The 25810-nt window shown below is 66.4% G+C and overlaps 4 protein-coding genes across 5 annotated transcripts; 2 read left to right on the top strand and 2 right to left on the bottom strand.

Annotated features, from left to right (window-relative positions):
* Positions 1–568: 568 nt before the first annotated feature.
* USHBP1 (USH1 protein network component harmonin binding protein 1) lies at positions 569–4522 on the bottom strand. Its single transcript, XM_086627533.1, has 15 exons — positions 4469–4522; positions 4169–4383; positions 3987–4087; positions 3768–3895; positions 3469–3696; positions 3257–3367; positions 3059–3165; positions 2806–2946; positions 2655–2737; positions 2246–2366; positions 1902–2145; positions 1530–1721; positions 1353–1444; positions 1135–1257; positions 569–740 (listed from the first exon to the last, which is right to left on the bottom strand). Exons 1-15 carry the CDS (start codon positions 4520–4522, stop codon positions 569–571), a joined length of 2112 nt encoding a protein of 703 aa, XP_086483659.1.
* Positions 4523–6486: 1964 nt separating this feature from the next.
* Positions 6487–8718, top strand: BABAM1 (BRISC and BRCA1 A complex member 1). Of its 2 annotated transcripts, XM_086627697.1 has the most exons (8): positions 6491–6848; positions 6932–6990; positions 7137–7257; positions 7335–7413; positions 7819–7843; positions 8056–8185; positions 8291–8377; positions 8478–8718. In XM_086627697.1, the coding sequence occupies exons 1-8, from the start codon at positions 6555–6557 to the stop codon at positions 8676–8678; spliced, it is 996 nt and encodes a 331-aa protein (XP_086483823.1). In that variant the 5' UTR covers positions 6491–6554; the 3' UTR covers positions 8679–8718. The 2 variants fall into 2 exon arrangements, with proteins under 2 accessions (XP_086483824.1, XP_086483823.1); XM_086627698.1 differs by lacking the exons at positions 7137–7257; positions 7335–7413; positions 7819–7843 and having other exon boundaries at positions 6487–6848.
* Positions 8719–9899: 1181 nt separating this feature from the next.
* Positions 9900–14030, top strand: ANKLE1 (ankyrin repeat and LEM domain containing 1). The gene is made up of 8 exons (XM_086627748.1): positions 9900–9925; positions 10478–10583; positions 10679–10775; positions 10856–12775; positions 12868–13030; positions 13125–13284; positions 13388–13517; positions 13858–14030. Exons 1-8 carry the CDS (start codon positions 9900–9902, stop codon positions 14028–14030), a joined length of 2775 nt encoding a protein of 924 aa, XP_086483874.1.
* Positions 14031–16477: 2447 nt separating this feature from the next.
* ABHD8 (abhydrolase domain containing 8) lies at positions 16478–18703 on the bottom strand. The gene is made up of 4 exons (XM_086627848.1): positions 17934–18703; positions 17122–17292; positions 16737–16953; positions 16478–16627 (listed from the first exon to the last, which is right to left on the bottom strand). The coding sequence occupies exons 1-4, from the start codon at positions 18701–18703 to the stop codon at positions 16478–16480; spliced, it is 1308 nt and encodes a 435-aa protein (XP_086483974.1).
* Between the last annotated feature and the right edge of the window lie 7107 nt (positions 18704–25810).

The raw sequence follows: 25810 nt of genomic DNA, 5'->3' as shown, positions 1-25810 counted from the left end.
TACATAGCTCCGTGCCTCAGTTTCCCCTCCACCCTGCAGTGTGCCCGAGCCCTGGTCTGCCCCACAGCCCTGCGCATCCTCCCACTGGGACCCAGCTCCCGCTGTCCCAGTGCCCCACCGTGCTGGGGTTCGGGCTGCCGGATTTAGCCCCCCGCTCTCCGCAGCAGCCCCCCAGCACAGCCCCGCTGCCGGGCCCCCCTCCTGCGTGGCGAGGATGCCCCCGGCACGGGGTCACTGCTCCTCTTCCCTCCTGAATATGCATGGGGCCCCCGCCATGGCCACTGCCGTCACCTTTGATCCCGCGTCAGGGATCACGAAACGGCTTCATCTGTGCCGGGAGATAGCGGGGGCGGCGGGGGGGGGGACTGCGCCTTTGTTCCCGGCTCCGCCGGGATGAGCCGAGCTGGGGATCCGGCTGCCTGAGCTCCCCCCCGAGCACAAAGCCCCCCCAACCCCAAACCACGGTGGGGCTGGCTGAGCCGGAGCCACGAGCATCAGTGGTTTATTCTCCCTGCGGATACAGCTGGCACCTCCTGGCATGGGGGTCTTGGGGGTGCCGGGGGGGTCCCTAGATGCAGGTCTCGCTGCCGGCCGTCCCCTGCTCCAGGATCTGCAGCCTTCGGGCTAGTGCCTGTGCCCGCCGGGCATGCTGCCTGCCCAGGGCACCCACCTGCGCCTCCAGCCGCCGCAGCTGGGCCGCCTGCTTGCGCCGGGCACCGCGATACGTCAGGGCCAGCGCGCTGCGGGCACCGCGTCAGCATCCCTGCCCGGACGTGGTGCTGAGGGGACCGCGTGGGCAGGATGGACCGGGCACTGGGGTGGGGAGGGAGCGTGGGTTTGGGGTGTGCAGGGAGGGACTGGGACGGTGCATCAGGGGTGTGCAAGATGTGACCATGCTTTTATGGTGTGCAAGAAGGGACCGTGGTTTTGGGGTGTGCAAGAAGGGACAGCGCATCAGGGGTGTGCAAAAATGGATGGCGTTTTTGGGGTGTGCAGGAAGGGATGGCACTTTTGGGGTGTGCAGGAAGGGACCATGCACCCAGGACATGCAGGAAGGCACCATGTTTTTGAGGCATGCAGGGGGACGTTGCACCCAGTGCCCACCCGCCAGGGGAGCGGGTGCCTCTTGCCCACCGGTGATCCTGGAGGATGTCTGCGGTGACGGTGATGCACTGGTCCTGCTGCACGCGGCTGGCGGCACTGCTCTGCTCCAGGGACAGCATCAGGGCCCGTGCCCGGGCACGCAGCTCCTCCACCCTGGGGGCACCCACATGGCAGCCAGTCCGGCATGTTGCCAGGCACTGGCACAGCTTGCCATGGCAGGGCCACGGCACGCCGGTGACATCTCTTACCGGGCCAGGGCGCGGAGCAGCTCTTCCCCCATCCTCTGCGGGTCCGGTGGGTGCCGGGGAGCCGCTGCTCCCACCCGGCTGGTTTGGGCATCCTGCAGAGGCTGGGTGTAGGTGCCATCCCTGGGGATACCCTGGCCCAGCGGAGGGTCCCCGTGGGGGGGTCGGAGCGATCCTTACCTCCTCGCTGCTGCTGGAGCTGCTGGGGGGGCTGGAGGGGCGGCCGGGCCCCCCGTCCCGCTCCCACTCCAGGTGCTGGAGCACCAGGCGCAGCGCAGCCTCCCGGGGCCCCTGCCCGGCCGCCAGCACCTCCAGGCCCCGCTTCTCCCTCTCCGCCAGCTGCAGCCGCGTCTTGAGGTCAGCCATGGCCTCCTGGCAGGGCACCACCGGGCAGGGGAAACTGAGGCACAGCCCTAATTCCCTGTCTCCACTCCCTCCCACCGTGCATCACCCCCTGCCCCTCTCTTGGCTGCTCTGCTCAAAGCCCGGACCCCACGGAGAGCTGCCAGGGGACCCAGGCGTCCACCCCCCCGTCCCCTTCCCCCATCTCACCTTGAGCATCGCCAAGTCCTGCAGCAGCTCTGCTTTCTCCGGCCGCCTCCAGCCAGGCAGGAGAGCCCTGGCATCGCGCAGTGCCCGCTCAGCCCGGGCTCGGGTGTCCTCGCTGCGGTGGGTGCCAACGTGGACGGGTGCCGGGGCATCGCGCAGAGATGCCTCCACGGCCGCCTGCTCCGCGCGCAGCCGGCGGATGTGCTCGCGCAGGGCCCCCTCCTCCATCCCGCGGGGTGCCGGGGTGCTGCGGGGGGCAGCGACACCGCTGGGGTGGGCACGGGGGCACCCCGGGGACCGCTCAGCCCCGGCCGGGCATCAGGCCCCCCCATCTCACCCTGCTGTACCTCTGCGTCCTGGGGGACCCGCTGTCCCCGCTCTCCTCCTGGCCGTCCGGCTCCGTGTGGCCGGGGAGCTGTGGCCCCTGGGTGGGCACGGGGCTGGCCCCCTGCCCGCACCCTGCGGCTCCTGGGCAGGGACAGGCAGCAGCCGGGCAGGTGCCCCTCTCTGGTACGTGCCCGCAGGGGCTGTGCTGGGGACGAGGTTTCCCCGGCACCCATCCTGCACCCCCCTGATATTCATAACCATCCGCCCAGTGTCCTCCCAGCACCTTCCCGGCATCCCTGCGGTGTCTCCCCACATCCTCCCGGCATCCCCCCAACATCCTCCCGAGACCCCTCTGGTATCCCCCGTGCATCCCCCCAGCATCCCCCCTGATACCCCCCGCACCCCACTGCCCCCCGGGCTGGCACTCACCACCACTGGCACCGTCCTCCTCCCTGCCCAGCTTCGCCTGCACCAGGTGGAGGAGGGCGGCATAGGCCCCCCTGCAGCTCTCGCTGCAAAGAGAGGGGCTCAGCATGGCACTGCCAGCCGCGTCCCCCACCCCACGTCCCCCCGTGCCCACCTGCAGCGCAGGGCCAGGTGCAGGGCGGTGCTGCGGGACTCGTGCTGGCCCAGCACCATGCTGAGCCGCTCCGCATCGCTCTTGCACTCCTGCAATGCCGCTGCCAGCTCCCGGTTCACCTCCTGCAGCCTCCCCAGGCACCTGGGCACCGCCGGCACGTGCCGTTAACCACGCGGTCGGGGCCCAGTGCCATGCCTCAGTTTCCCCACCGGCGAGGGCTCAGCAGCCCCTGGGGTCGGGGGGGGACACTTACCCCTGCATCTGCTGCACCCGCTGCTCCTGCTCCCGGTCAGCACCTTCGGAGGGTTGGGGGGAGAGGGGGCTGTGGGTCCGAGCGCCATCGCGGCACTGGGGCGAGTCCTGCGGAGGGGACAGGCAGAGCCCGGCACCGGGGCAGGATGCCACCCACCGAGCCCCCTGTCACCGCGGCCACAGCTGGCCCCGCACTCACCTGGGGCAGCCGGGGCTCCCCCTGCCCCGGGGGGGTGCCGAGCCCGGGGGTGTCGCTGCTGGAGCCCCCCGGCTCCTCCAGCCTGGACAGAGCATCCCGCAGGTCCCAGACCTGCACCGGGCAGCAGGCTGAGCCCCGGGGGTGCTCCGGTGGCACCCCGAGGGCTGTACCAGGGCAGAGCCCCCCTCCCTTGCCATGCCCCTGGCATCCACCTTCTGCTGCAGCCGGTCGCGCTCCCCGCGCAGCGCCCGCAGCGAGGCCGTGGCCCGGCTCAGTTCCTCGTCCTGGCGCCCCAGGGCCGCCCGCAGTGCCGCGTTTCTCGCCGCCGCTGCTGCCACCGCTGCCTCCTCCGCTGGCAGCCCCTCGCCCGCTCCCTCCTCCAGGTCTTGGCACCTCGCCCTCCCAATCCAGCCTGGTGCCTGGTCCAGCTCCTCCAGGCTCTGGAGATATGGGACCGGTGAGCTGGTGCCCATCCCCTTGGTGTCTGGGCTGACTATGCCATGTGGCTCACCTTGGCCGCCCGTGCCCACTCCTCGCCGTGCACAGGTTGCGCCGGTGCCCACCGGTGCCGGGAGAAGACGGCGCGCTCCAGCGAGCTCACGGCATGCTGCAGGTCCGCAAAGAGGTCAGGGCCGTGGGCTGGGGAGAGGGAGCGTGGCTGGGGTCAGGTCCCTGCAGCAGGCAGCGAGCTGCTGGCATGGCACAGCATGGCATGGCACCGTGCACCCACCTTCCAGACCGGTGGTGGTGTCGAGCATGCGGTCGAGGCGCCAGGGCTGCGAGCTGGCGGTGGGGAGGCTGGCGCTGCCCTCCCAGCCCTCCTCATCCTCTCTGCGGGGCAGCGAAGACCAGAGATGGAGGGGCCCAGGCAGTGGCAGCCCCTGGTGCCCCGTGGCCGCCGTGTGCCAGTACCTGCCTGTGTGGCACTGCAGCTGCTCGGCTCTCCGGTGCAGCCGGGCCACGGTTGCCAGCAGCCCGGTGATGCACTCCTCGTAGCGCAGGATGCCCTTGGCGTCTCCCACCACGTCCTCATCATCCTCCTCCTCCTCGTCTTCATCCTCCTCCTCTCCCGGTGGGGGCTGCGGGAGCTGTGGGGACCAAAGGTAGTCTGCCCATCCTGGCACCAGCTGGCACCAGGGGATGGAGGGGCTGATGCCCGCCGGGATTTGCCAGGATGGGACGGCAATGGATGAGTTTTGGCCACGAGCCGACTGGCTGCAGCGCTCCAGAGTCGGGGCTGGACAGAACCTGGTGCTGCCACACCATTGCGTACTGGAGCCTGGCACTGGCACCAGGGATGCCCGTGGCTGGGGGACACCCGTGGGGGGCCGAGGAGGCCCCCGGCCACGTGGGACCAGCCCCTGGCAACACCCATCCCATGGGACACCCCACTTGCCTTCTCCATCCCGGTCACCTCCTGCCCACGCTGCCCCGTGCCAGCCAGCGCCCGTCCCGCGGCTCGTCCCGGTTCCACGGCCGAATCTCCCGGCACGTCCTGGCACGTTCCGGCACGTCCCGGCTGCGCCGCCGGCCCCTGCCCTGGGCCTTTCCCTGTCCTTGTTCCTGCCGAGTTTCCTCTTCCTCGGCGGCTCCGGTGCAGCCTCCTGCACTTAACCGTTGCGCTGCCCCGTGTCCGGGCCGGCGGCGCAGCCGTCTCGGGGGGCTCTGCCCCCCAACACCGGCCCTCCCTGCTCTGCCCCATGGCACCTCGAGCCCCTGCTGGGACCCTCCCCGCGTGCCCGGGCTCCCTCGCACCCAGCTGGGAAGATGCACCCAGCTTTGCATCCTTCAGCATCCTCTGGAGTTTGGGGGGTGGCACCCAGAACATTTTGGGGGGTGCGTGAGTGTTTGGGGTGCTGGGAGGCATTGCACGGGGTGCTGGGGGGTGCGGGCAGAGGGGAGCTGGCCCGAGGGTGCTGTGGGCAGCGCGTGGGTGTTCAGGGGCTGGAGGGGGGTGTTTGGGGTGCAAAGGGGTGCTGCAGGGGTATTTAGGGTGCAGGGGTGACTGTGCATGGGTGCTGGAGGGTGCTGCACGAGTGTTTGGAGTGCTGCAACAGAGCACGGGGATTTGGGGTGCAGGGATATTTGGGGTGCAAGGGGCAGTGCATGGGTGCAGAGGGGTGTGCATGGATATTTGGGGTGCAGGGGGCAGTGCATGGGTGCAGAGGGGCGTGCACAGGTATTTGGGGTGTGGTGCATGGGTGCAGGGGCATGTGCACGGATATTTGGGGTGCAGGGGGCGGTGCAGGGGTGCAGGGGGGGTGTACACAGATATTTGGGGTGCAGGGCGCAGTGCATGGGTGCAGAGAGGCGTGCACAGGTATTTGGGGTGTGGTGCATGGGTGCAGGGGCATGTGCACGGATATTTGGGGTGCAGAGGGCGGTGCAGGGGTGCAGGGGGGGAGTACACAGATATTTGGGGTGCAGGGGGCGGTGCATGGGTGCAGGGGTGTGTGTACGAATATTTGGGGTGCAGGGGGCGGTGCAGGGGTGCGGGGGGGTGTGCATGGGTATTTGGGGTGCAAGAGGCTGTGCACGGGCATTTGGGGTGCAGTGCACGGGCGTTCAGGGTGCCGGGGTGCCCTTCCTCCCCCACGTGCCCGTCGGGCCCCCGGAGAACTACAAATCCCAGCAGCCCCCGCGCGATGCTGTTTCCGGACCGTACCGGGCGGGGCTCGTGCGGCCGGGAGCGGGTGAGCGCGGGCCGGGGGGGTGCTGTAGGGTTCTGGGGCAGGGGGTGCAGAGGGTGGGGGGCACAGGGGGTGCCCGGGGCTGGGGGTACGCGGGCAGCGGTTGAGCGGTGCAAGGCGGGGGGCGTGGGGCGGGGGGGCACGGAGCAGGGGGGGCACGGGGTGCATGGAGAAGTGGGGGGATGCAGCAGGGGGTACGTGAGCAGGCGGGAGGCATGGGGTAGGGGGCACGCGAGCAAGGGGTGCACGGAGCCGAGGGGGCGTGGGGCAGGGGGTGCATGAGCAGAGGGCACATGGGGCAGGGGGTGCATGAGCAGAGGGCACATGGGGCAGAGGGTGCACGGAGCCGGGGGGCAGTGGGGCAGGGGGTGCACAGAGCATGGGGGTTGCGTGGAGCAAGGGTGGACGTGGGGTGCATGGAGCAGTGGGGGCAGAGGGTATGTGAGCAGGGGGGCATGAACAAGGGGTGCAAGGAGCAAAGGGGGGCATGGAGCAGGGGATATGTGAGAAGGGGGTGCACAGAGTGGGGTGTCGGGGAGCACGAAGCCGCAGCAGCGCTGGCACCCCGCAGCCGCCCGGCATCGGTCCCCACCACCGCCGGAGCCGCCATGGAGCGTGGCTGCGTGATGGACACGTCGGAGCCGGGCAGCGCCGCCGAGGAGGAGGAGGAGAAGGTGACAGAGCCGCGACCCAGGACCCGCTCCAACCCCGAGGGGGCCGAGGACCGGGCGCTGAGTGCCCAGGCCAGCGTGGGCAACCGCAGTGAGGGGGAGGGCGAGGCGGCCAGTGCCGATGACAGCCCGCAGGGTACAGCCGTGCCCGATGGCACCGCCTGGCCCGGGCCCGTGCCCCCGGCTGAGGTCCAGGTCAAGACACCACGGGTGAACTGCCCCGAGAAGGTGGTGAGTGTCTGCAGGGAGTGTGGTGCAGCCCTGACGCGAGGGTGAGGGGCTGCGGGGGGCTCAGCCCTGGCTCTCCCCCGCAGATCATCTGCCTGGACCTGGCGGAGGAGATGGCTCTGCCCAAACTGGAGTCCTTTAACGGGTGAGTGTTGGGGGGCTGCTCCCAGCTGGGCTGGCCCCAGGACCCCTGAGGACCCCAGCTCTGCCATCTCCAGCCGGCCTGGGGACCAGTGCGGTTGGGGCCCGGGGGGGTCACTGGTTCCCGCTGAGCTCCGGCCCCCACCGCAGGTCCAAGACCAACGCGCTGAACATCTCCCAGAAGATGATCGAGATGTTCGTGAGGACGAAGCACAAGATCGACAAGTGCCACGAGTTCGCGCTGGTGGTGGTGAACAACGACGCCACGTGGGTGAGTGGGGCCGCGGGCACCGGACCCGCCCGAGGCCGGTGATGGCTCCGCGTCCCCCTCACCCCGGCTCCGCTCAGCTCTCAGGGTTCACCTCGGACCCCCGCGAGGTCTGCAGCTGCCTCTACGACCTGGAGACCGTCGTCTGCAAGTCGTTCAGTATCCCACCGCCTGTGGGGCTGGGACGGGGGGCTGGGACTCCTCGGGGGTCCCTTGGGTGCCAATGAGGTCCCTTGGGTGCAAACAAGGTCCCTCGAGCGTAAGCAGCAACCCTCCGGGCCCGTTGCCTGCAGATGGCAGCAGATCCGTGGCCTCGCTGGCATCTCCGGCACCAGCCGGTGTTGGTGTTTGATGCTGGAGGGTTGAACTGGGCAGGGTTTAATGCCGGACCCTCTGCACCCACAAACACCCATTTATTGGTGTTTTCTCCCCATCCCGGTGCGATCGCCTCTCTCTGCGGGAGCTCCCCGGTGCCAGCCTGGCCTCCGGGTCTGGGTGCGGGATGTGCCTGGGGAGGTGGGCAGGGGTCTGTGTGCCAGGATCGGTCCTTACCTGGGGCTGCAGATCTGGAAGGACTCTTCAACCTGATGTGAGTAGGGCTGGGGGGCGGCGGGGGCTGCTGGGGGGGTCGGGGCTCCCACCTGTCTACGGATTTTCCACTTTGCTGTGAAAACGCCACAAGCCTTTAACCCCAACGGCTGCTGGGGTGGGTGCTGCCATCCCGGTCCTGGCCTGGAGCTGGGTTTGAGTTTTCGGGAGGCAGGGATGGTCCCTGAGCCACCTCCGTCCATCCCGGCGCAGCCAGCAGAAGATTGAGCTGCCGGTGACGGAGAACGTGCAGACCATCCCGCCGCCCTACGTGGTCCGCACCATCCTGGTGTTCGGCCGCCCAGGCTGCCAGCCCCAGTTCTCCATGTCGGAGCACATGAAGGTAGGTCCCCCCATCACCCCCCACCCCGCGCCGTGTCCCCCACCCCCGGCTGAGCCAGTGCCTCTGGATCCATCCCGGCGCTGCTCCCGGCTTCTCCTCCGGCAGAAGATGCTGCAGTGTCCCTACTTCTTCTTCGACGTGGTTTACATCCACAACGGGGTGGAGGAGAAGGACGACGAGACGAGCTGGAAGGTAAATGTGAGATGGGGCATCCCCCACCCCACCCCGCCGCCGTGGCAGCATCATGCCGTGCCGGCGCTGCCCGTCCCCATGTTTATCCCCACCCCCCCAGGAGATGTACGGCTTCTTCAGCAGCCTGGACACCAAAGGCACCAACTACAAGTACGAGGTGCCGCTGGCGGGGCCGGCGGTGGAGCTGCACAACTGCATGGCCAAGCTGCTGGCGCACCCGCTGCAGCGCCCCTTCCAGCCGCACGCGGCGTACGGGCTGCTGGGGGACGACGAGCCCCCCGAGGTGGAGGCCACCGTCTGAGCCGGGGGGCGGCCGCGGAAAGAGAGACGTGTTCTGCTGAGCCGGTGTCATGCCGATGCGCCGGCGGTGGGAACGCGGTGGGAGTGGGGTGGTGTGGCCACCCCGGGCCCTGTGGTCCCCCCAGTTGTGGGGATGGGGGGTCCTGTGCCCACTGAGCCCGGCAGTGCTGGTGGGGGGACCCTGAGAGCGGCTGGGTGCTGGGGGCAGTGCTGGGGGTGTTGGCACTAACAGTGGGGCTGAGTGGTGGGAGGTGCTGGTGTGGGTACTGGGAGGTGCTGGGCGGGGCTGGTGCGGGACACTGGGCGGAGCTGGTGTAGGATACTGGGTGGGGCTGGTGCAGTTCCTGAGAGCACTGGTGCAGTTACTGGGATACTGGGTGGAGCTGGTGCAGGATACTGGGAGCACTGGTGGCATTCCTGGGACACTGGGCGGAGCTGGTGTAGGATACTGGGTGGGGCTGGTGCAGTTCCTGGGAGCACTGGTGCAGGATACTGGGTGGAGCTGGTGCAGTTCCTGAGAGCACTGGTGCAGTTACTGGGATACTGGGTGGAGCTGGTGCAGTTCCTGGGAGCACTGGTGCAGTTACTGGGATACTGGGTGGAGCTGGTACAGGATACTGGGAGCACTGGTGGCATTCCTGGGACAGTGGGTGGAGCTGGTGTAGGATACTGGGTGAGGCTGGTGCAGTTCCTGGGAGCACTGGTGCAGGATACTGGGTGGAGCTGGTGCAGTTTCTGGGAGCACTGGTACAGTTACTGGGATACTGTGATTCTATGATTCTATACTGGGTGGAGCTGGTACAGGATACTGGGAGCACTGATGGCATTCCTGGGACACTGGGTGGAGCTGGTGCGGGATACTGGGTGGAGCTGGTGCAGGATACTGGGTGGAGCTGGTGCAGTTACTGGGAGCACTGGTGCAGGGCACTGGATGGAGCTGGTGCAGTTACTGGGAGCACTGGAGCGGTCACTGGGATCCCGGTGCGGTTCCCGGAGCCGCGGGTGATGCCGGCGCCGGGCACTGGGGGGCGCTGCGGAGCTGGGGGGGGCGGGGCTCGGGGCGGGGCGGCCCCGCCCCTTCAGCGGGGACTCTCCCGGGCGGGGTGGGCGGGGCCTGCCCTCGGCCGGCTCCTATTGGCCGCCTCGCCAGCCAATGAGCGGTGGTGCGGCCGTTCGCGGGGCGTTCGAACGGGCGGGGCGGCGCGCGCGTGCGCGGGGCGGCATGAGCGGCGCGGGACGGCGCGAGCGGTACCGGGGCAGCGCGGCGGGGGGGGGGGGGGGGCGCATATTGCACCGGGAGGGGACGGGCATGGCCCCGGGGCGCCGCGTTGCGCCAGCGGCGGGGCTTTGCCATGGCGGGGGCTCTGCAGTACCGGCGTTGAACCGGGCGGGGGGGCGCGTCGCACGTGCTGCACCCCGGGGAGGGGCGCGGAGGGGCGCTCCGGTACGCGCTGCCCGGGGGGGTTTGCACCGGGGACGAGGAGTCTGGGCCGGGGGCCGACCCCAACGTGCTGCTCCCGGCGGGGTCACCCCCGTCCATCGGGCCGCCGGCAGAGCGGCGGTGGGCGGTGGGTGCTGCCTGCGGCTGCTGCCTGCGGCTGCTGCTGCACCACGGCGGGGACCCCAACCCTGTGTCCCCCCCCGCCCCGGGGTGCTGGAGCACCCGGCTGTGGGGCCGGTGGCACTCGTGTGACCCCGAGGGGATGGCCGTGACCTTGACCTGCCAGCCATGACCCTGACCCGCCGGCCGAGCTGGGAGTGGGCAGTGGGCTGGGGGTGAAGCCCCGCTCCCCACTCCAGGTCTGCTGAGGAGCTGATGCCGCTGCACGTCGCCGCGTCCCGGGGGTGCTGCAGGTGCCTTAAGCTCCTCCTGAAGAAAGGGGGGGCCCCGGGGCTGCGAGAGCAGGTTAGTGGGGACGGGGACAGCACCTTGGGGGTGCTGCCTGTGCTGGGTGCCCACCTGGCCCTGGCAGCAGTGACGGTGGTGTCCCCTCCCCGCAGGATGGGAGACGAGCCATCGACCTGGTGCTGAGCAACCACCCGCGGGTGCAGATCCTGGGGGACTTGCAGGGTGCCCGGGGCTGGCCCCCCACTGAGGGTGAGGTCCCCGGGGTGCCCCCTTGGCCGGGACGGGTGCCAGGGGGCTGATCCAACAGTGACTCCGGTCTCTGCTTCCAGACCCGGGGGTGCCCAGGCGCTCTCTCTCCTTCCTGACCGAGGATGGCACCGACGGCAGCGTCTCCTCTGGGCCCCCCGAGGAGGGCTCCGGGGTCGGGCCCCTCAGCAGCACCCGCAGGTCCCTGCTGGAGGAGCCGGAGCTGGGGGGTGGCTGTGGTTCGGGGGAGCCCCCACTCTGGCAGGGCTGTCCCCTTGCCCCCGCCTTCCCCTCCCTCGCCCCATGGCCCCACGCAGACCCCGCGGGCTCAGCTCTCCCCCTGCAGCCCCTCGCCTCCAGCACGCTGCTCTCGGCCGGGGATGAGCTCGGGGAGGGACCCTGGAGCCAAACCACGGGGGCAAGGACGGGGGGTCCCCCCTGGGCTCACCCCGAGCCCAGTGCTGGGGACAGCCCCGGCCCCTCACCCCAGCGGGAGTTTGGTCCGGGTGGGTCCCTGAACTCCCCCCAGCCCCGGTGTTGCAGCAGTGTCCTGGGGGGACACAGGGGTCCCCTACTCCGCCAGGGCCTGAGCAGCTGCTCCGCGGAGTGCCGGAACCCTGGGGACAGTGACATCCTGGGTGCTGCGGCTCAGCATCGTCCCGGTGTGCCCCGGGGACCAGCGCTGGGCTGGGCAGGGCTGGGCATCGCTGCCCCAGCTGCCCCTGACCTGGGGACGATGGTGGTCGAGGTGGGGGCTGGAGGCTGGGACCACAGCAGCCCTGGGGACAGCAGCAGTGCCAGCGAGCGCTTCGTCAGCGCCGTGGAGACCCTGGAGCCCAGCAAGGCTGGGGGGCACCCGGGGGCTCAGCACCACCACTACCCCCAGCCCAGGGCAGCCGGGGGGCTGGAGATGGGCAAAGCCCCTTCCCCAACCGGAGCTGTCACCCAGGAGCTGCCCCCCGCCAGCCCCCCAGATGTGGGGCAGGTGCAGGGTCAGGGGTTTTGGGGGGGCTCGAGTGCAGCCCCTTGCTATGAGGGTGGCTCAGAGGTGGGTGATGTGGGGGAGCTGCTTGTGCGGCTCCAGGGGTGCAGCCTCCGGGACTCCCCGCCCTGGACTCCAGAGCCCCCACCCAGCCCAGCCGGCCTCACCGCTGGGGATGTCACCCCCCAGGAGCCCCCCAGGCACCGCCACGTCACCCCCAGGACCAAGAGCCGCCTCCAGGCCTCTGCAGCACGGCTTGGAGCCTCCTCTTCCTCCTCCCTCTTCGACGAGACACTGGAGATGCCTCGGAGACCCCCCAGGCTCAGAGCACCCTGGAGTGTCCCCAGGGACCCTGCCCCCACCTCGGGGCACTGCATCACCCCACGGGGCGAGGATTTGTCCAGCGGGGACGGAGAAGGGACGGGCTCTTTGGATGACACTGAGATCCTCCCCAGAGCCCCCAGCTTGCTCCCGGGGGCCAGCAGCACCCCTGGCTCCAGCCCCACGGTCCTGCTGGACCGCAGCCACCCCCAGGACTCACCATGTGCTCGGGGCTCCTCCCATGCCACCGGCAGCCCCAACCCCCGGGTGCTGGAGGGTGGCACTGGGTGGCAGGACCCCTCGCCTTTGAGCCTCCACCAGCCTCTGTGGCCCCATGGGAGTTTCAGCTGCCTCCTGGCCCCACGGCCACTGGGAAGCACCGCGGTGGAGCCAGGGAGCCCGGCCGTGCCCACCAACTGCAGCACCCACTGCACCGGGGAGCACCTTGAGGACAAGGAGCAGGAACAGGCACCCACCGAGCAGCACAGCCCTGGCACGGAGGCCACCATCAGCCCCGAGGACACTGTGGTCCAGGACGGGCAAGCGTGCACTGTGCCACCGCGGTCCCTCTCGGACGAAGCTCTGCGCCGGCGGCTGCGGGCACTGGGGGATGACCCAGGGCCCATCACGGAGCTCACCAGGCAGCTGTACCTGCGGCGGCTGGATGAGCTGGTGAGGGGGCCCCGGGGGACAACGGCAGGTGAGTCCTGGAGAACCCCCCTTGCCCAGCTGGTCCCCAAGGTGCTGGTGTGGGGCTGACGGTGCTCCCCGATGGTGACCCGTCTGCCCCAGGACACAGCCTCGAGCTGGCGGCTGCGTTGCGGACTGGCCACGTCCCCGACTGCGCCCAGGACGAGCTGGTGCTGGCCCGGCAGTTTGACCGCCCCGACCGGAGCCGGCACTGGCGGGAAGGGCTGCTCAAATCCAGCTTCAACTACCTCCTCCTCGACCCCAGGTAGGGCCATGCCGCTGCCCTGCATGTCACCCATGCTGGGGGTGGGTCCGAGCATGAGGCATCAAGCCTCAAAGCTGGGGGTTTGCACCCCCAGGACCACCCAGAACCTGCCACTCCGCTCCCACCGCCTGAGCCCGGCCAAGTGCTTCAGGACCTTCATCAAAGCCATCTTCTACGTGGGCAAGGGGACACGTGCCCGGCCGTACCGCCACCTCACCGAGGCTCTGAGCCAGCACCGCGCCGGGACGCGGAAGGTGAGGTGGGAAAGGGAGGCTGTGCTGGGGCCCGTGGCGGTGGGCATGGGGGGGGCTGCCGTGGGTGCTCAGGGCTGCAGTGCCAGTGCCAACTGTCCCGCAGGGCTGCCCCAAAGTGCAGCGCATCCTGGAGATCTGGGCGAGCGGACAGGGCGTCATCTCCGTGCACTGCTTCCAGAACACCGTCCCGGCGGAGGCGTACACGCGGGAGGGCTGCCTCGTCGAGGCTCTGGGTGAGCAGGACCTGGGGAAGGGGGGAGATGGTGCTGCCCTGGCCCCCTGCCCACGCCACAGCTCCCGGCACCGGCTCTGCCACCGCTCTGGCTCCCCCCATCCCTCTCTGCCACCTCATTCAGGAGTTGGGGGACACGGAGTGGGGGCTGCAGCCCATCCTGGGGCACATGGGGACTTTGGGGTCCCAGTCCCCAGCACAGGTTCTGGGCACGATCCCCCAAATCTCCATTTCCTGCGGGAAAAGCTGCCTGGGAGCGAGTGCTGGTGGGGGGTATGGGGCTGTGGGTGCTGGTGGGGGGCACAGGGCTGGGGCTGTGGGTGCTGATCCTGTCCCTGCAGGGCTGCAGACCATCACCAACCAGAGGAAGGGGAACTGTTACGGTGTGGTGGCGAGCTGGCCGGCGGCACGGCGCCGGCGCCTGGGCGTTCACATGCTGCACAGGGCCATGCGCATCTTCCTGGCCGAGGGCGAGCGGCAGCTCTGCCCGGCCGACATCCAGGGTGGGCGCTGAGCACCCCGGGGGGCTGAGGAATGGGGTGCTGGGGGGCACCCCCCCACCTGTACCCGCTCTCTGCCTGGTCCCAGGAGGTGGCTGCGCTCCGGGTGTGGGTTTTATGTCGTGAACACTGTCGAGAATTTTTTTCTATTTCCCTAAAGGGTGATAAATAAATCACTGCAGGTCTGGGTTTTTTAGCTAAGAAATCCAAAACGTGTGGGATTTCTGGCTTCGCTTCCCCACTCTGCTGTGCTCCATGGACATGCCCAGTGCCTGGGCACAAGGACATTTCCCACCCCCCGTGCCCGGCGTGTCTCTCCCCATCATTGAGTCGGACGCGGCTGAGAATATAACACGGCTTTACTGTATGGAATGGCACTAACACGGCGCGTGGCTCAGCGGCGGGGTTACGGTGCGCGGTTTGCCTTGGCGCGAGCGACGTGGGTACAAGTGGCACGGACTCGGTGGCAAACAGAGGTTGAAGAGCTGCAGCCCGCAGCCGGGCACCGACAGTTGCCTGCAGCTGGCTGGGGGGCTCGTGGCGGCAGCAGAGCCGTGTTTTGGGGTACGGTTGTATTTGTGGGTACCCTCGTCGCAGACCCCGGCTGTGCTGTGGGGTGACGCGTGGCCAGGACGGGGTGGGAGGGGTGTCACAGGGGAAACGATCTGAACCCAGGGTCGTTAAAATTCTCATTATGAGACAGGCTGTGGCAGCAGCGGGCAGGGGCAGGAGCTGGCACAGGGGCAGCTCTGCCCCGGTGCTGGGACTGAGTGGGGCCACCTGGGGACACTCAGCACACGGGGTCCCCGTCACACCGGGGCTGGCTCCAAAGGACCCTTCCTCTTCTACATTGCTCAGTTTGGGGAGGAAGATGGGCTCAGGCTCGGGAAAGGCGCGTTGCAGGTGGGTGCCAGCTCCGGTGGGAGCAGCCCTGCCCAGTCAGGAGCCATCGAGCCAAACTGGGATGCCTCAGCGCGGTGCCAGCCCCGGTCAGGGCGAGGGGGACGTGGGTGGGACGTGGGCCCAGGGTGAGGTTTCCATGGGACTGGTTGTTTCTTTGGTTTAGATGGGGGGAAATAAGAGGGAAGCAAAGCAGGGAGCGGCTCCGCTCTTTGGGGCAGCGGGGAGGCTGGGGCCGCCCCCCGAGCACAGCATCCTCCCGGCTCGCTCAGGCTCCCACCCATCCCGGCACGGCCGGGAGCCCCCAGACCCTGCGATGGCACCCGGGTCCCCGCTCGACGCTTCTCGTGTACCTTCTCGGTCCTGCCGGGCTCCGGGCAGCGGGATGCGAAGCGCGGAGGGGAGGAGCTGATGGGACCGGTGGGTTATGTACAGAATGGTGCCAGCAGGTAACAAGCTGTTGTCCGTCGCGTTCAGGCGGTCACGGTTTGCTCCGTTGCTCCAAGACCCTGTGGATCTGTACAGGAGTCATCGGCGAGGACGGACACAGCGGCAACAGGGCGGTGTATCGCCGGTCCCCCGGTGCACGAGGGACGGGTGCGATTCCGGGAGCGGGTGGTGGGTCCTGGAGTCGTGGAGGAGCTGGAAGCTGGGAAGGGCGAGCGGATGGGACACTGCGGGAGTCACTGCGTGGCGGCGATGGCTCCGAGCACCGCGAGGACGTGGCAGCGGGAGGGAAGCGGAGGGCTCTGCAGAAGCCAGCGCTGCGGTACCTAAAGCGATGGTGGTTGGGGACGTGACTGCACGGACGGTGGCACTGGGGGACCACAGGAGAGCTCAGGTTTGGCCTTGTCCTCCCCACCACAGCCGTGTCAGTCCCACCATGGTGGGGGAGTTGATGGTCCTTCTGACCGTGCCCGCAGGAGCAGGTCACCTTCTCGTCCTCATCTCCTGCGCGGGCAGACCCTCGCCAGTGCCGGGCAGGATGCTGCGTGCACGGCTGCCGGCAATAGCGGTGGTCCCGTTCCCCCGGCCCCGCAGATGGCTCGAGTGAGGCACCGCAGGGCTCAAAGGCAAATTCTGCTGCTGAGGATGAGGAGCCTTTGGCTTCCCCCCAAAGCAATCCCAGCTCGGCTCCTCCGGCCCTGGCCTGGCGGGTGCCAGAGCCAACGCGCTCTCCCTGGAGGAACCCCTCCGAGTTCTTCCCATTTTGCTGCAGGTGGGACCAGTCCCCCTGCAGCCGCCTCCTCTCTGTCCCGGGGGGGTCACTGCGTGAGGAAAATAATACTACAAAGAAACAGGATGAAGACGCTCCAGCGGCTGCCGTGCCGTCCCCGAGGGGATGGGGACCAGGTCTGCCATGTTCCCGCTGCCAGCCCCACGCGCCCCTGCCCGGGGGAGCCTCCGTGCTCGGCCACCGGCCTCCGACGCAGCCGGGAAAGAAAATCGGCTGAGCTGCCAGCGAGGGCAGCCTCCGCTGCCCCCCTCTGCTCTCGCAAACCCTGCTCCTCTCCGAAACGTCTCTCCCATCGGAGCAGCCCGGTCACCACGTCCCGCCGCCTTATTTCTTCTCCCCGTGCCCGTCCCCAGCTGGCGTCTCGGGCTCCCACAGGACGAACTCGTGGAGCAGCGTGTTCACCGTCTCGGGACACTCCATCATCACCATGTGGCTGCCCTCGTCGATCACCTTCAGGAAGGCCATCAGCAGGATCTGGAGGGAGACAGTGGCAGGCGTCAACGCCGGGACGAGCCCCCTGCCCGCATCACCGCATGCTGGCAGGCAGACCCCAGCCCTCGCCCAGCTCCGCTCGGTCCCCTACCTCGGCCATTCGCTGGTCCTCCTCCACTGGGACGAACTTGTCGTGCATGCCGTGGACCAGGAGCACCGGCACGGCCAGCTCCGCGTGGTAAACCTCGTCGCCCTCCGGCCAGTACTGCCCGCTCATCATGGCGCGCAGCACGAAGGAGGACACGTTGAAGGCGTTGCCTTCCTTCAGCAGCTGCTTCTCTTTGGCACCCTGGCGAGCGAAGCCAGCCCTGCAGGACAGAGCCGGTGCAGGCAGAGGGTTAGCCTGGCATGGTGCCTTGGCATCAGGGGGACGGGAGCATCCCTACCCGTGCTGGGGTGGTCCCTGTGGTGGCTGGAGGCCGGGGTGGCCGGTCACAACCCTCCCCAGTGCCCATGGTGCTGGGACAGCCACTCACTTGAGGAAGCTCCATGCCAGGCACGGGGACAGGCAGTGCAGCACGCAGGTGGGCATGTTGAAGATGGAGCAGAGGCTGGGCTCCAGCGCTGTCGGGCCTCCTCCGTTGATCATGATCACCTTATGGACCAGGTCTGGGTACTCGTGGGCAAGGAAGGTGCAGAAGGACACCCTGTGGGGAGAGAGACATGGTGGGCACAGGGGGACCACGCTCTGGTCCCACAGCACCGGTGGATGCTTCACCCAAGGCAGACCCCAAGATCCGTGGCTGGAGCCCAGGTTATACCCACCTCGCTTGACCCGTGTTCCCCCTTTCTGAAGCAGGGTGACCCCAGTCGAACCCCCCAGCCGGTGCCCTGCAGAGCCCGGGCAGAGGGGCTGAGCTCAGGGTTCCACTCCTGTGCCGACCAAAGCAGGGTGCTGGGACCTGCTTGGGTGCCTGCCAGCCTGTACCAGCCTTGTCCTTCTGATCTAATCCTGCCCAGCTCAGAGCCCGGCTCCCTCTCCTCCCAGCCCTGCTCTCTGCACTGCTTAGTCTCCATCTAATTGACTTTCTTGGGCTTACTCTATTTATAGGTTGTGCTCCGCCAGCTTCCCGGCTGGAGGACAGGCTCTGGGATTAGCTGGACCCAGGGACACACACCGAGAGGATGCAGGAGATCAGAGCTGAGGGATAAACCCAGGACGGGAACCCCCCACCTCTCCTGCTTCTCAGCCCCCAAATTGCAGGATTTGTTGGGTGTTTGCTGCCAAGGAGAGGATGGGGAGCGGGATGAATCCATCTCTTCCCTCCTGGGACCCCTGGTCCCTTACCCATACGAGTGTCCTATCAGGATATTCCTCTTCTTCGCGTAGCGCTTGAAGACGGCCCTCATGTCCTCCGCCAGCGCGTAGAAGGTGTACGCGGCGGCAATCTGGGGGGCCGAGCTGCAGCCGTGGCCAGCCAGGTCGGGAGCCACCACTTCGTAGCCCAGCTTGGTAAAGAAGTCCAGCTGCTCCTTCCAGATATCCAGCGAGCCGCCCACGCCGTGGATGAAGAAGAGGACCACGTCGCTGTGCGTCCCTTTGCAGCTCGTGATCTGCTTCTTGCAGTCGATGTTGATGACTTTCTTGGGTTTACGCTTCCGACGTTTGCCGGGGGCAGCGGTTGCTTCCCGCGTGCCGCATCCCGGCGTGCCGCATCCTGGCGTGCCGGCGGGAGCCTGGGCAGGAGCTTGGCCAGCCAGGTCGGAGAGCTCCAGCTCCACGGTGCTGTTGGGTTCTCCCGAGCTGTTCTGGCAGTGCAGGATCTCGGAGCGGACAGCGTCTCCCAGGTTCTCGATCACCAGCTGCCCGTTGCGGTAAACGGTGATCTTGCGCTTGCAGTGCACCGTGCCCCGCTCCGGCCCCCCGGGCTGGGTCTCCTCGGGCCCCTCCGAGGCCGGGCGGTTGGGGGTGCTGTGCCTGACCCGCAGGATCCTCCCCGGCTTCACCTCCACGAAGCTGTAGCCGTTGCTGGACTCAACGCTGTCCAGCGGCCCCACGGCGTTCGTCGTCTTGCCCATCAGGCAGCACAGGAGCCCGTCCGTGATGCTGTTCAGCATTATGCTCCCTGCAATGAAGGCAAGGAGGGGGGGGACAGGAGAAGAGGGGTTAGTCACCAGCTCCAGCACCCAGCAGGGACATGCTGGGGGGTCCCGGCTGTGGTACAGGGGACTGGGGACAACCCCGTCCTCCCCTGCTTTATTGCCAGTTCCCTGCAGTGGCACGAGGCAGAGCAGAACGTGGACCCAGTGCTCCCCGTCCAGCTTTGTTCTGGGCCACATCCCCGTCACTGGGATGGTGTGCCATGTGCCGGCCTGGCAGGGATGAAGCGGAGCGGCTGCGAAGCCACGCAGCCCCCGGCATGCAGCCGTGGGGCTCTGGAGAGGGGTCTGCTCAGGCCGAGGGAAGGAACGCGCCAAGAAAAGCCTGCTCGAAATGAAAATGGTGTTTCTGGCACCAAATGTGGGGCTAAGGAAAGATTCAGCTATGAAAATGCATTATTTATACCAATTAAATATATATCCGTAGCTCCAGCCTAAACCACCAATACAAACGAGGAGAGATGGAAATACAGGGACTGGAGGTGAAGGTTTTCATTACAATTGCTCCGCAAACGAAGGCTGAAAATAACACGGCAGGAGAAGTGGGGAGGGAGGCAGCGACCCAGTATCCACTTGTGGGGTGGGAAACCCCCTCCCCAAATCCCCGCCCGGCACCGCGCGGGGATGTGGCACCATCCCGCTGGCCCCAAGGCTCATTCCTTGACATTTGCTCTTCCAGATGCGCTCGAGTGGCTTTGGGAGAGGGCTGGGGACGTCGGGACCACCGACCCCAGCCAGGAGCGAAGCCAGACCTGAGCAAAGGCAGACGTGGGGTAGGAAAGAGTGGTGGCACTGGGGGCATCGGTGCTGGGACTGGAGCCCGCCGTGGTGCCGGGGGTGGCTGCGGAGGGCGTTGGGGAGGTCCCTGCCTCCCCCGGCTGGCAGCCTGACGCGCGTTTATTATTGATGAAGCTAAACACGGTGAATTATTGATGCCAATGGGCAAAGAGCCGGAGCAGGCGCTGCGCAGAGGGGCTGTCCCTGCATGGGAGGGCACCGGCTGTGGGTACCGACTCCTGCGAAGAGAGGGAGAAGAAAAAGTGCTCTCCCGGGGTGAATTAAGCATCTAAATCCCAGTAACGCTGCCAGGAGCAGCCCACTGAGCTCCCCGAGCGTTCCCTTCGAGTGCACGGGGCAGGATTACGGCTGCTTCGCTGGCAGAACAAGGCGAGGGTCGGAGGCAGGCCGGGAGCGCAGGCATCCCTCTGTGCAGCTTTCAACGCTCACTGCGTTCGGGGAAGCCAATGCTGTGCCCTCCTCGGAGACCCCCATGGACCCCAACATGCCCAGCCTGGCCCCCGCCTGCTGCCAGGGACTGGACGGGCTCTGCCGAGAGCTGCTGGCCGGCGAGGAGCCCAGGCGCTCCGTCCCCTGCCCAACGCACAGCTCGTGTGTTTCCCCGGGAAAAAACAGCCTGTTTGCTCCAGGCAGGCGATCCGGGTAACAGTTCCCTTGGCAAAGCCGGAGCAGCTTATCCAGGGAGCTTTGCCAGCTCAGGCCAGCAGCCAGCGCTGGATTCTCACCCGGCTGTCGGGGCCAGTGGCCCAACTCCCACGCAAACGCCACGTAAGGCTCCGGGTGCTGAAGACGCCGCGAAGCCGGTGCTGGGTGCTCCTTTTTCCCTTCCTGGGCTGGGGAGCTCCCCAGGGGCTCCCCCAGCATGGGGCACGGTGGTCCCAGCTCTCTGTGGTTCAGTGCCTGGGCTTGCATCAGCGATCTCTCTTCTGGACACAAGCACATCCACGTAGGATGCGGCTGCACCGAGAGCTTTCCCGCATCCTCCTGCTCCCCGCAGCCTGGCCGAGCACCACCCTAAACCACTGTGTCACCCGCCGGGTGCCCTTCACCGCTCCGGGAATGGATCCATCCAAGTTGATGAGCAAGAGCCCTGGGAAGGAGAAGCCAAATCCAGACCTCACTGGCAAGGGGCCGGTCTGCTCTGCTGAGCCACGCTTCCAGATGGGTGCTGAGCCCAAGGAGCTGGGCACCAGACTGGCTGGAGCCCTGGCTGGGTAATGCCCAGCTGCCTTTGCACCGGGACAGACACGCCGCTGCTCTTGCTGCGGTTTCGAGCACCAGCTTGGTGCCAGGCGTGGGCTGCTCCTGGTCCCACAGCAGCTCTGAGCTGCTAATGCTGAACAGAGAGAGGGGGCAGGCAGAAAAGCCGGGGGGAGAGGGGAAGTAGGCAGACCCCAAGCCTCGCGCTCCCCATGAGTCCGACTGAGAGCCGTCCGCAAGCTCTGCCCACGCTGGACGGCCGCATCCTGCGCTTGCACTGGGTACGGTTCCCCCAGGCTCAGCCTGCAGGACCTGGATGTGGTTCTGCCTCTGATTTCCATAAAGCCTGGCTTCACGCTGCGCCTCCATCTCACGAGGTACTAATGATCTCTGTGTGGATTATAAACAGGACTTCTGGCCAAACGGCCTCGACATTGATTAACTCCTCAGGATTAACTCAATCAGTCCATCCTGTTCGTTTCCAGAATTGATTTGCTGGAAGGCTCTGGCAGGCAGGAGCTCTGCAGGCAGATCCAGGAGCTCAGGCTGGAGCCACGGAGCTGCCCTCCAGCATCGTTGGCTCTGGGTGCGAGCCTGGATCCCGCTGCAGAAGAGGGGCTGCTCAGCTGAGCAGGATCTGGCTCCCTGCGCTGAGCTGCCTCCGCTCAGATACGCCCAGGCTGGAGCTCGTGGTCCAGGACGTGGCAGTCCCTGTGGGGTACCAGACTGAGACCACCCCAATCCCATCGGAGCGCACATCCCGGTCAAGCCGGTCGGTGGCTGGGTGGGAAACAGAGGGACGGAAGGTTAAGTGACTCGGCTCGATGTCAGGCTTCGTCTCAGGGGCTGGGAGGCAAAGCGTGCCCGTCTCCCACCTCCCACGCGCCGCCTCTAACCCACCACGCCGTCTGCCACGGCTGGTGCAGCCAGAAACATCAAGGGATGTTCCCTCCGCGAGATGAAAGGGCTGAAAATGAAACCAGATGGATGCGAAGAACTTTGCAAAGATGCTGGTAACCATGGCGATGAGCTGCTTTTTTTTTCCTCCCCCCTCCCTTCCATCCCAGCTCCCTTCCATCGCCACCCCCAGCAGCAGGGGAGGTTTCGGCACCAGTTACATAAGGCCAGGCACAACAATGAGTCAGGTGCGGCGTGAACCCGCTGTCAGCCTCTGTGTCCCGTGAGGCCGAGGACGTGGCACGGGCTTGGGGAACTGGATGGCATCGCCCTGAGCTGATACCCACATCCCAGTGCCCCCCAGAATCACAGCTGCCCCCAGGAAACTGCTCGCAGCAGAGAGAGGATGCTCGAGGGATGATGGGGATTAATCCCAGGGGGATGATTTATTGCCCAGGTCCAGACCCAGTCCTGGAGCATCCGTGCAGAGTTCTGCGGCTTCACCCTCCCTGCGATGAGCAACCCATCTGGGGGGAAAAAAAACAACTTACTGACCTACTTTGCGCTGCAACGCCGCAGATTTTATACAACTTGATGGCACCATGTCACAGCTGGAGAAAAATGGGACAAGATGTGATGTGGCAGAGTGGAGGGCAGAAAGCCCAACGGGGTAACATGACAGGCAGTCCATGGGGCTGATACGCAGTCCGTGGGGCTGACACAGAGCCCATGGGGCTGACACACAGTCCGTGGGGCTGACACAGAGCCTGTGGGGCTGACACACAGTCCGTGGGGCTGACACAGAGCCCGTGGGGCTGACACACAGTCCGTGGGGCTGACACAGAGCCCGTGGGGCTGACACACAGTCCGTGGGGCTGACACACAGCTCGTGGGGCTGACATGCAGCCCGTGGGGTAATGTATCAGGGCAGCACTCACACCACGTCTGCCCCAGGGATGTGATGGCCCGGCACAGGCACGCTTACGGGCCAGCCAAGCTGGCTCTTCCCTTGCCATCCCTGTAGAGAAAGGGTCTCCCCTGCCCCAAACAGCCTCCTGGTCCTGCCTCCCGCGGGGGGTCTCGTCACCACTGGGTCGCTGGGGACAGTCGATGTCCCAAACGCCCAGGATGCTGGGAATGACAAAAATCTCCTCCTGTCCTGTCGCTGCTGGGGAGACCTTGAATTGTGGCCAGGGCAGCAGTGAGCCCGTCCCTGCTGAGAGAAGCCCTGGCAAACCCTTGGCCTGAATACGCCAGCCAAGAGCATCGTTTACCGCAGGGGCAGCACGAGCGGGAGCCGACGGCTGCAAACCTCCTCCTAACCCAGCCAGTCCCATCACCGCTCCGCACCCCCGGCCCCCTCCCTGCACGGAGCCCTGGACCCTCGTGGGGAGTAGCAGGGACCTGATATCTGCTAATTCCTTGCAAATCCTCGGAGGAGAGGTGCCAGCGAGGAGCGTGAGCTGTGCTGCAGCCAGAATCCGACCTGCCATAATAATTTGTTCAGCTCTAATCCCTTCCCTCCGGGGCTCACAAGTATTAACGATGGCACACGACGCTCCTGAGGAACGGGCACACATTATTACGCTCTTCCCAACCTCCCCCAGTCGCTCACTGTCTGCAAACTGGAGAAACTGCAGCATCGAGAGACGCATCACGAGAACGACTGTTCGAGGACGGATCTCGGATACACGCAAGAAAACGTTCGTGCCGCTTAGTCTCAGTCCTGCAAAGCCAACTTCCCTCCGGGGGAATGTGAAAAAGCCACTTTGGCTGGTGGCAAGCACCTGGATTCAGTCTGTTACGCCTGGCTTCCCCGTCCTGATAGAATTAGCGCGGCTTTATCAGGAATTAGTAGCCGGGAAGGCTTTATCAGCCGTACAAATAGAAAACCAAGGAGGCAGCTCGGAAATCCTCAGCACAGGCAGGGATGCCACCGCAGCCTGTGCCTTCGCCGGGAGGGAGAGGATGGGTCCCCCCTCGGCAGGCAGCGAGGACTGGGCCGAGGGGAAGCAGATAAATCCCGTTCCGTGAAGAACCGGCGCGGTGGGGCGAGCGGAGCGTCTGCAGGACACACGGCAGCCCGGAGCCGCGCTGGCCGCCTGCCACACGGCTCCCTTTAGGGAGGAAGAAGACCTTGAGAAACAAAAGGATTATGCAACGCGCAGCGGAGTAACCTGTGCCTGACCTCCGCGACCGAAATCCCGCTTAACCCCCTCCGTTTCCCAAACTTCCTAGATTGCCAAGGCAGGGGGGGTGGGCGGCAGGGAGGATCGCCCACCGCAGAGCCGCAGAAAAGCCGGCTGGATTCCTCCGGCAGCAAACGTCCTCCAGCAGCGAGCTGGAAGAAACCATTGCAAGGAGGCAGGAGAAGCAGCAAACCCTTCCCCCTCCGGCGGGCAGCGATGCGTGCGGGTACCCCGGCGATCTCCAACCAAAAATCCGGGCAGATTTGGCACGCACGTAGCAACAGCGGGTCTTCGGTCAGCGCCGGCAATCGTGTACCGCAATTGCATCACGACGGAAGCCATCCCTTAAGTTTCACCACCGGGCAGCTTTTCCTAACCCCGCGCTCCCAGCAGGCTCAGGCTACCGGGGCTACGGCAGTGCCAGCGATGCCGTGCCACCGCGAAGCTGCCCTGCCCTCCTTGCCATCCCGTTTTACCGCCTCTCAAATCCCTTCCCACCGGCAGCTTGGGAAAAAATCACATCTTTTTGGCCCATTTGCTCCCCGCGCGGCGCATCTTCCTCCCCTCCGCTCCACGTACGCCCCACGGCTCGGCTGGTGCTCCGAGTGCTCCGCACAAAGACGGGCGAGGAGGATGCTCACCTCACCTCATTTAGTGCCGAGGATCGTCAGCAGTCGGGGTCGCAAGCGAAAGGCTCAAACCGTGCGGGAGGCAGAGGAGGAGGAAAGCAGCAGGAGGCTGTGCGGGATGCAGGGTGCCAGCGCTGGCAGGCTGCTCAGCTCTTCGGCTCCTCCGGTTACATTTTTTTGCCTGTTTGCTGGGAAGGATGGAGCGATGCCTTCAGCTCAGCTCGTCGGTTTTAGACCGAAATCTCTCCTGCCATCTTCTCCCCGCGAGCAGCTTCATGCCTGAGCTCTGGGGTTCGGGGGTGCTGTTTGTCCTTGCGGTCCATGGCCACAGAAAGCCCCTGAAATCCCTCCTAAGGAGGAGGGCTCTCGGCGTGACAGACAAGGAGACGTGCCAGTCAAAGCGAGACCCGGCGCAGCCCCCGCTGCCCGCCCGCGGGGAGCCTGCCAGGGGCCGGGGGAGCGGGAGGACTCGCCCTGCTTTTGTGCCCCTTCCAGTGGGATGAGTTTCCAAATTCCTTTTTTACCTTTACCTTTTTGTTACTATTCTGGTATTTGCAGTGTCCCAGGGGCCACAAGTGTGTCAGTGCCCTGAGTGTGTCAGTGCCCTGAGCGTCAGTGCCATGAGCGTGTCAGTGCCATGAGTGTGTCAGTGCCCTGAGTGTCAGTGCCATGAGCGTGTCAGTGCCGTGTGTCAGTGCCATGAGTGTGTCAGTGTCCTGAGTGTGTCAGTGCCGTGAGTGTGTCAGTGTCCTGAGCGTGTCAGTGCCGTGAGTGTGTCAGTGCCACGAGTGTGTCAGTGCCACAAGCGTATCAGTGCCATAAGTGTGTCAGTGCCATGAGCGTGTCAGTGCCATGAGCGTGTCAGTGCCACCAGCGTGTCAGTGCCATGTGTCAGTGTCACGAGCATGTCAGTGCCACGAGTGTGTCAGTACCATGTGTCAGTTCCACAACCGTGTCAGTGCCACGAGCGTGACAGTGCCCTGAGCGTGTCAGTGCCATGAGTGTGTCAGTGTTTGGGGGTGTGGGAGTCGCGTCCCCTCAGCCCGCGGGACTGAATTCCAGCGGGAACACACCGAACCAGGGCAGGAAAACCAGGAGCTGGTGCCTGCTCCTGGCGATGCCTCCAGCAGAGCAATCCGAGGGATCTTTTTGGTGATCAGAGCAGACAGCGCAGATGACCGAGACCCTGTGGGTACCAGCGACACCCTCTGACCCCCAGCTGCCTTCTTCCTCCTCCTCTTTCCTCCTCCTCTTCCTCCTCCTGCACTTCGTTTTCCTGCTCTGTAGAACAGATAATCCCATTCACCGCCTCAGGAGCGGGCAAAGGCTGAACCTCTCTATAGGTGCCCTGG

This window comes from Tauraco erythrolophus, chromosome 28 (assembly GCF_009769465.1).
Source record: "Tauraco erythrolophus isolate bTauEry1 chromosome 28, bTauEry1.pri, whole genome shotgun sequence".
Classification (NCBI taxonomy): domain Eukaryota; kingdom Metazoa; phylum Chordata; class Aves; order Musophagiformes; family Musophagidae; genus Tauraco; species Tauraco erythrolophus.
The sequence above is the reverse complement of the archived record's forward strand: the minus strand, read 5'-3'. Positions and strand labels throughout refer to the sequence as shown.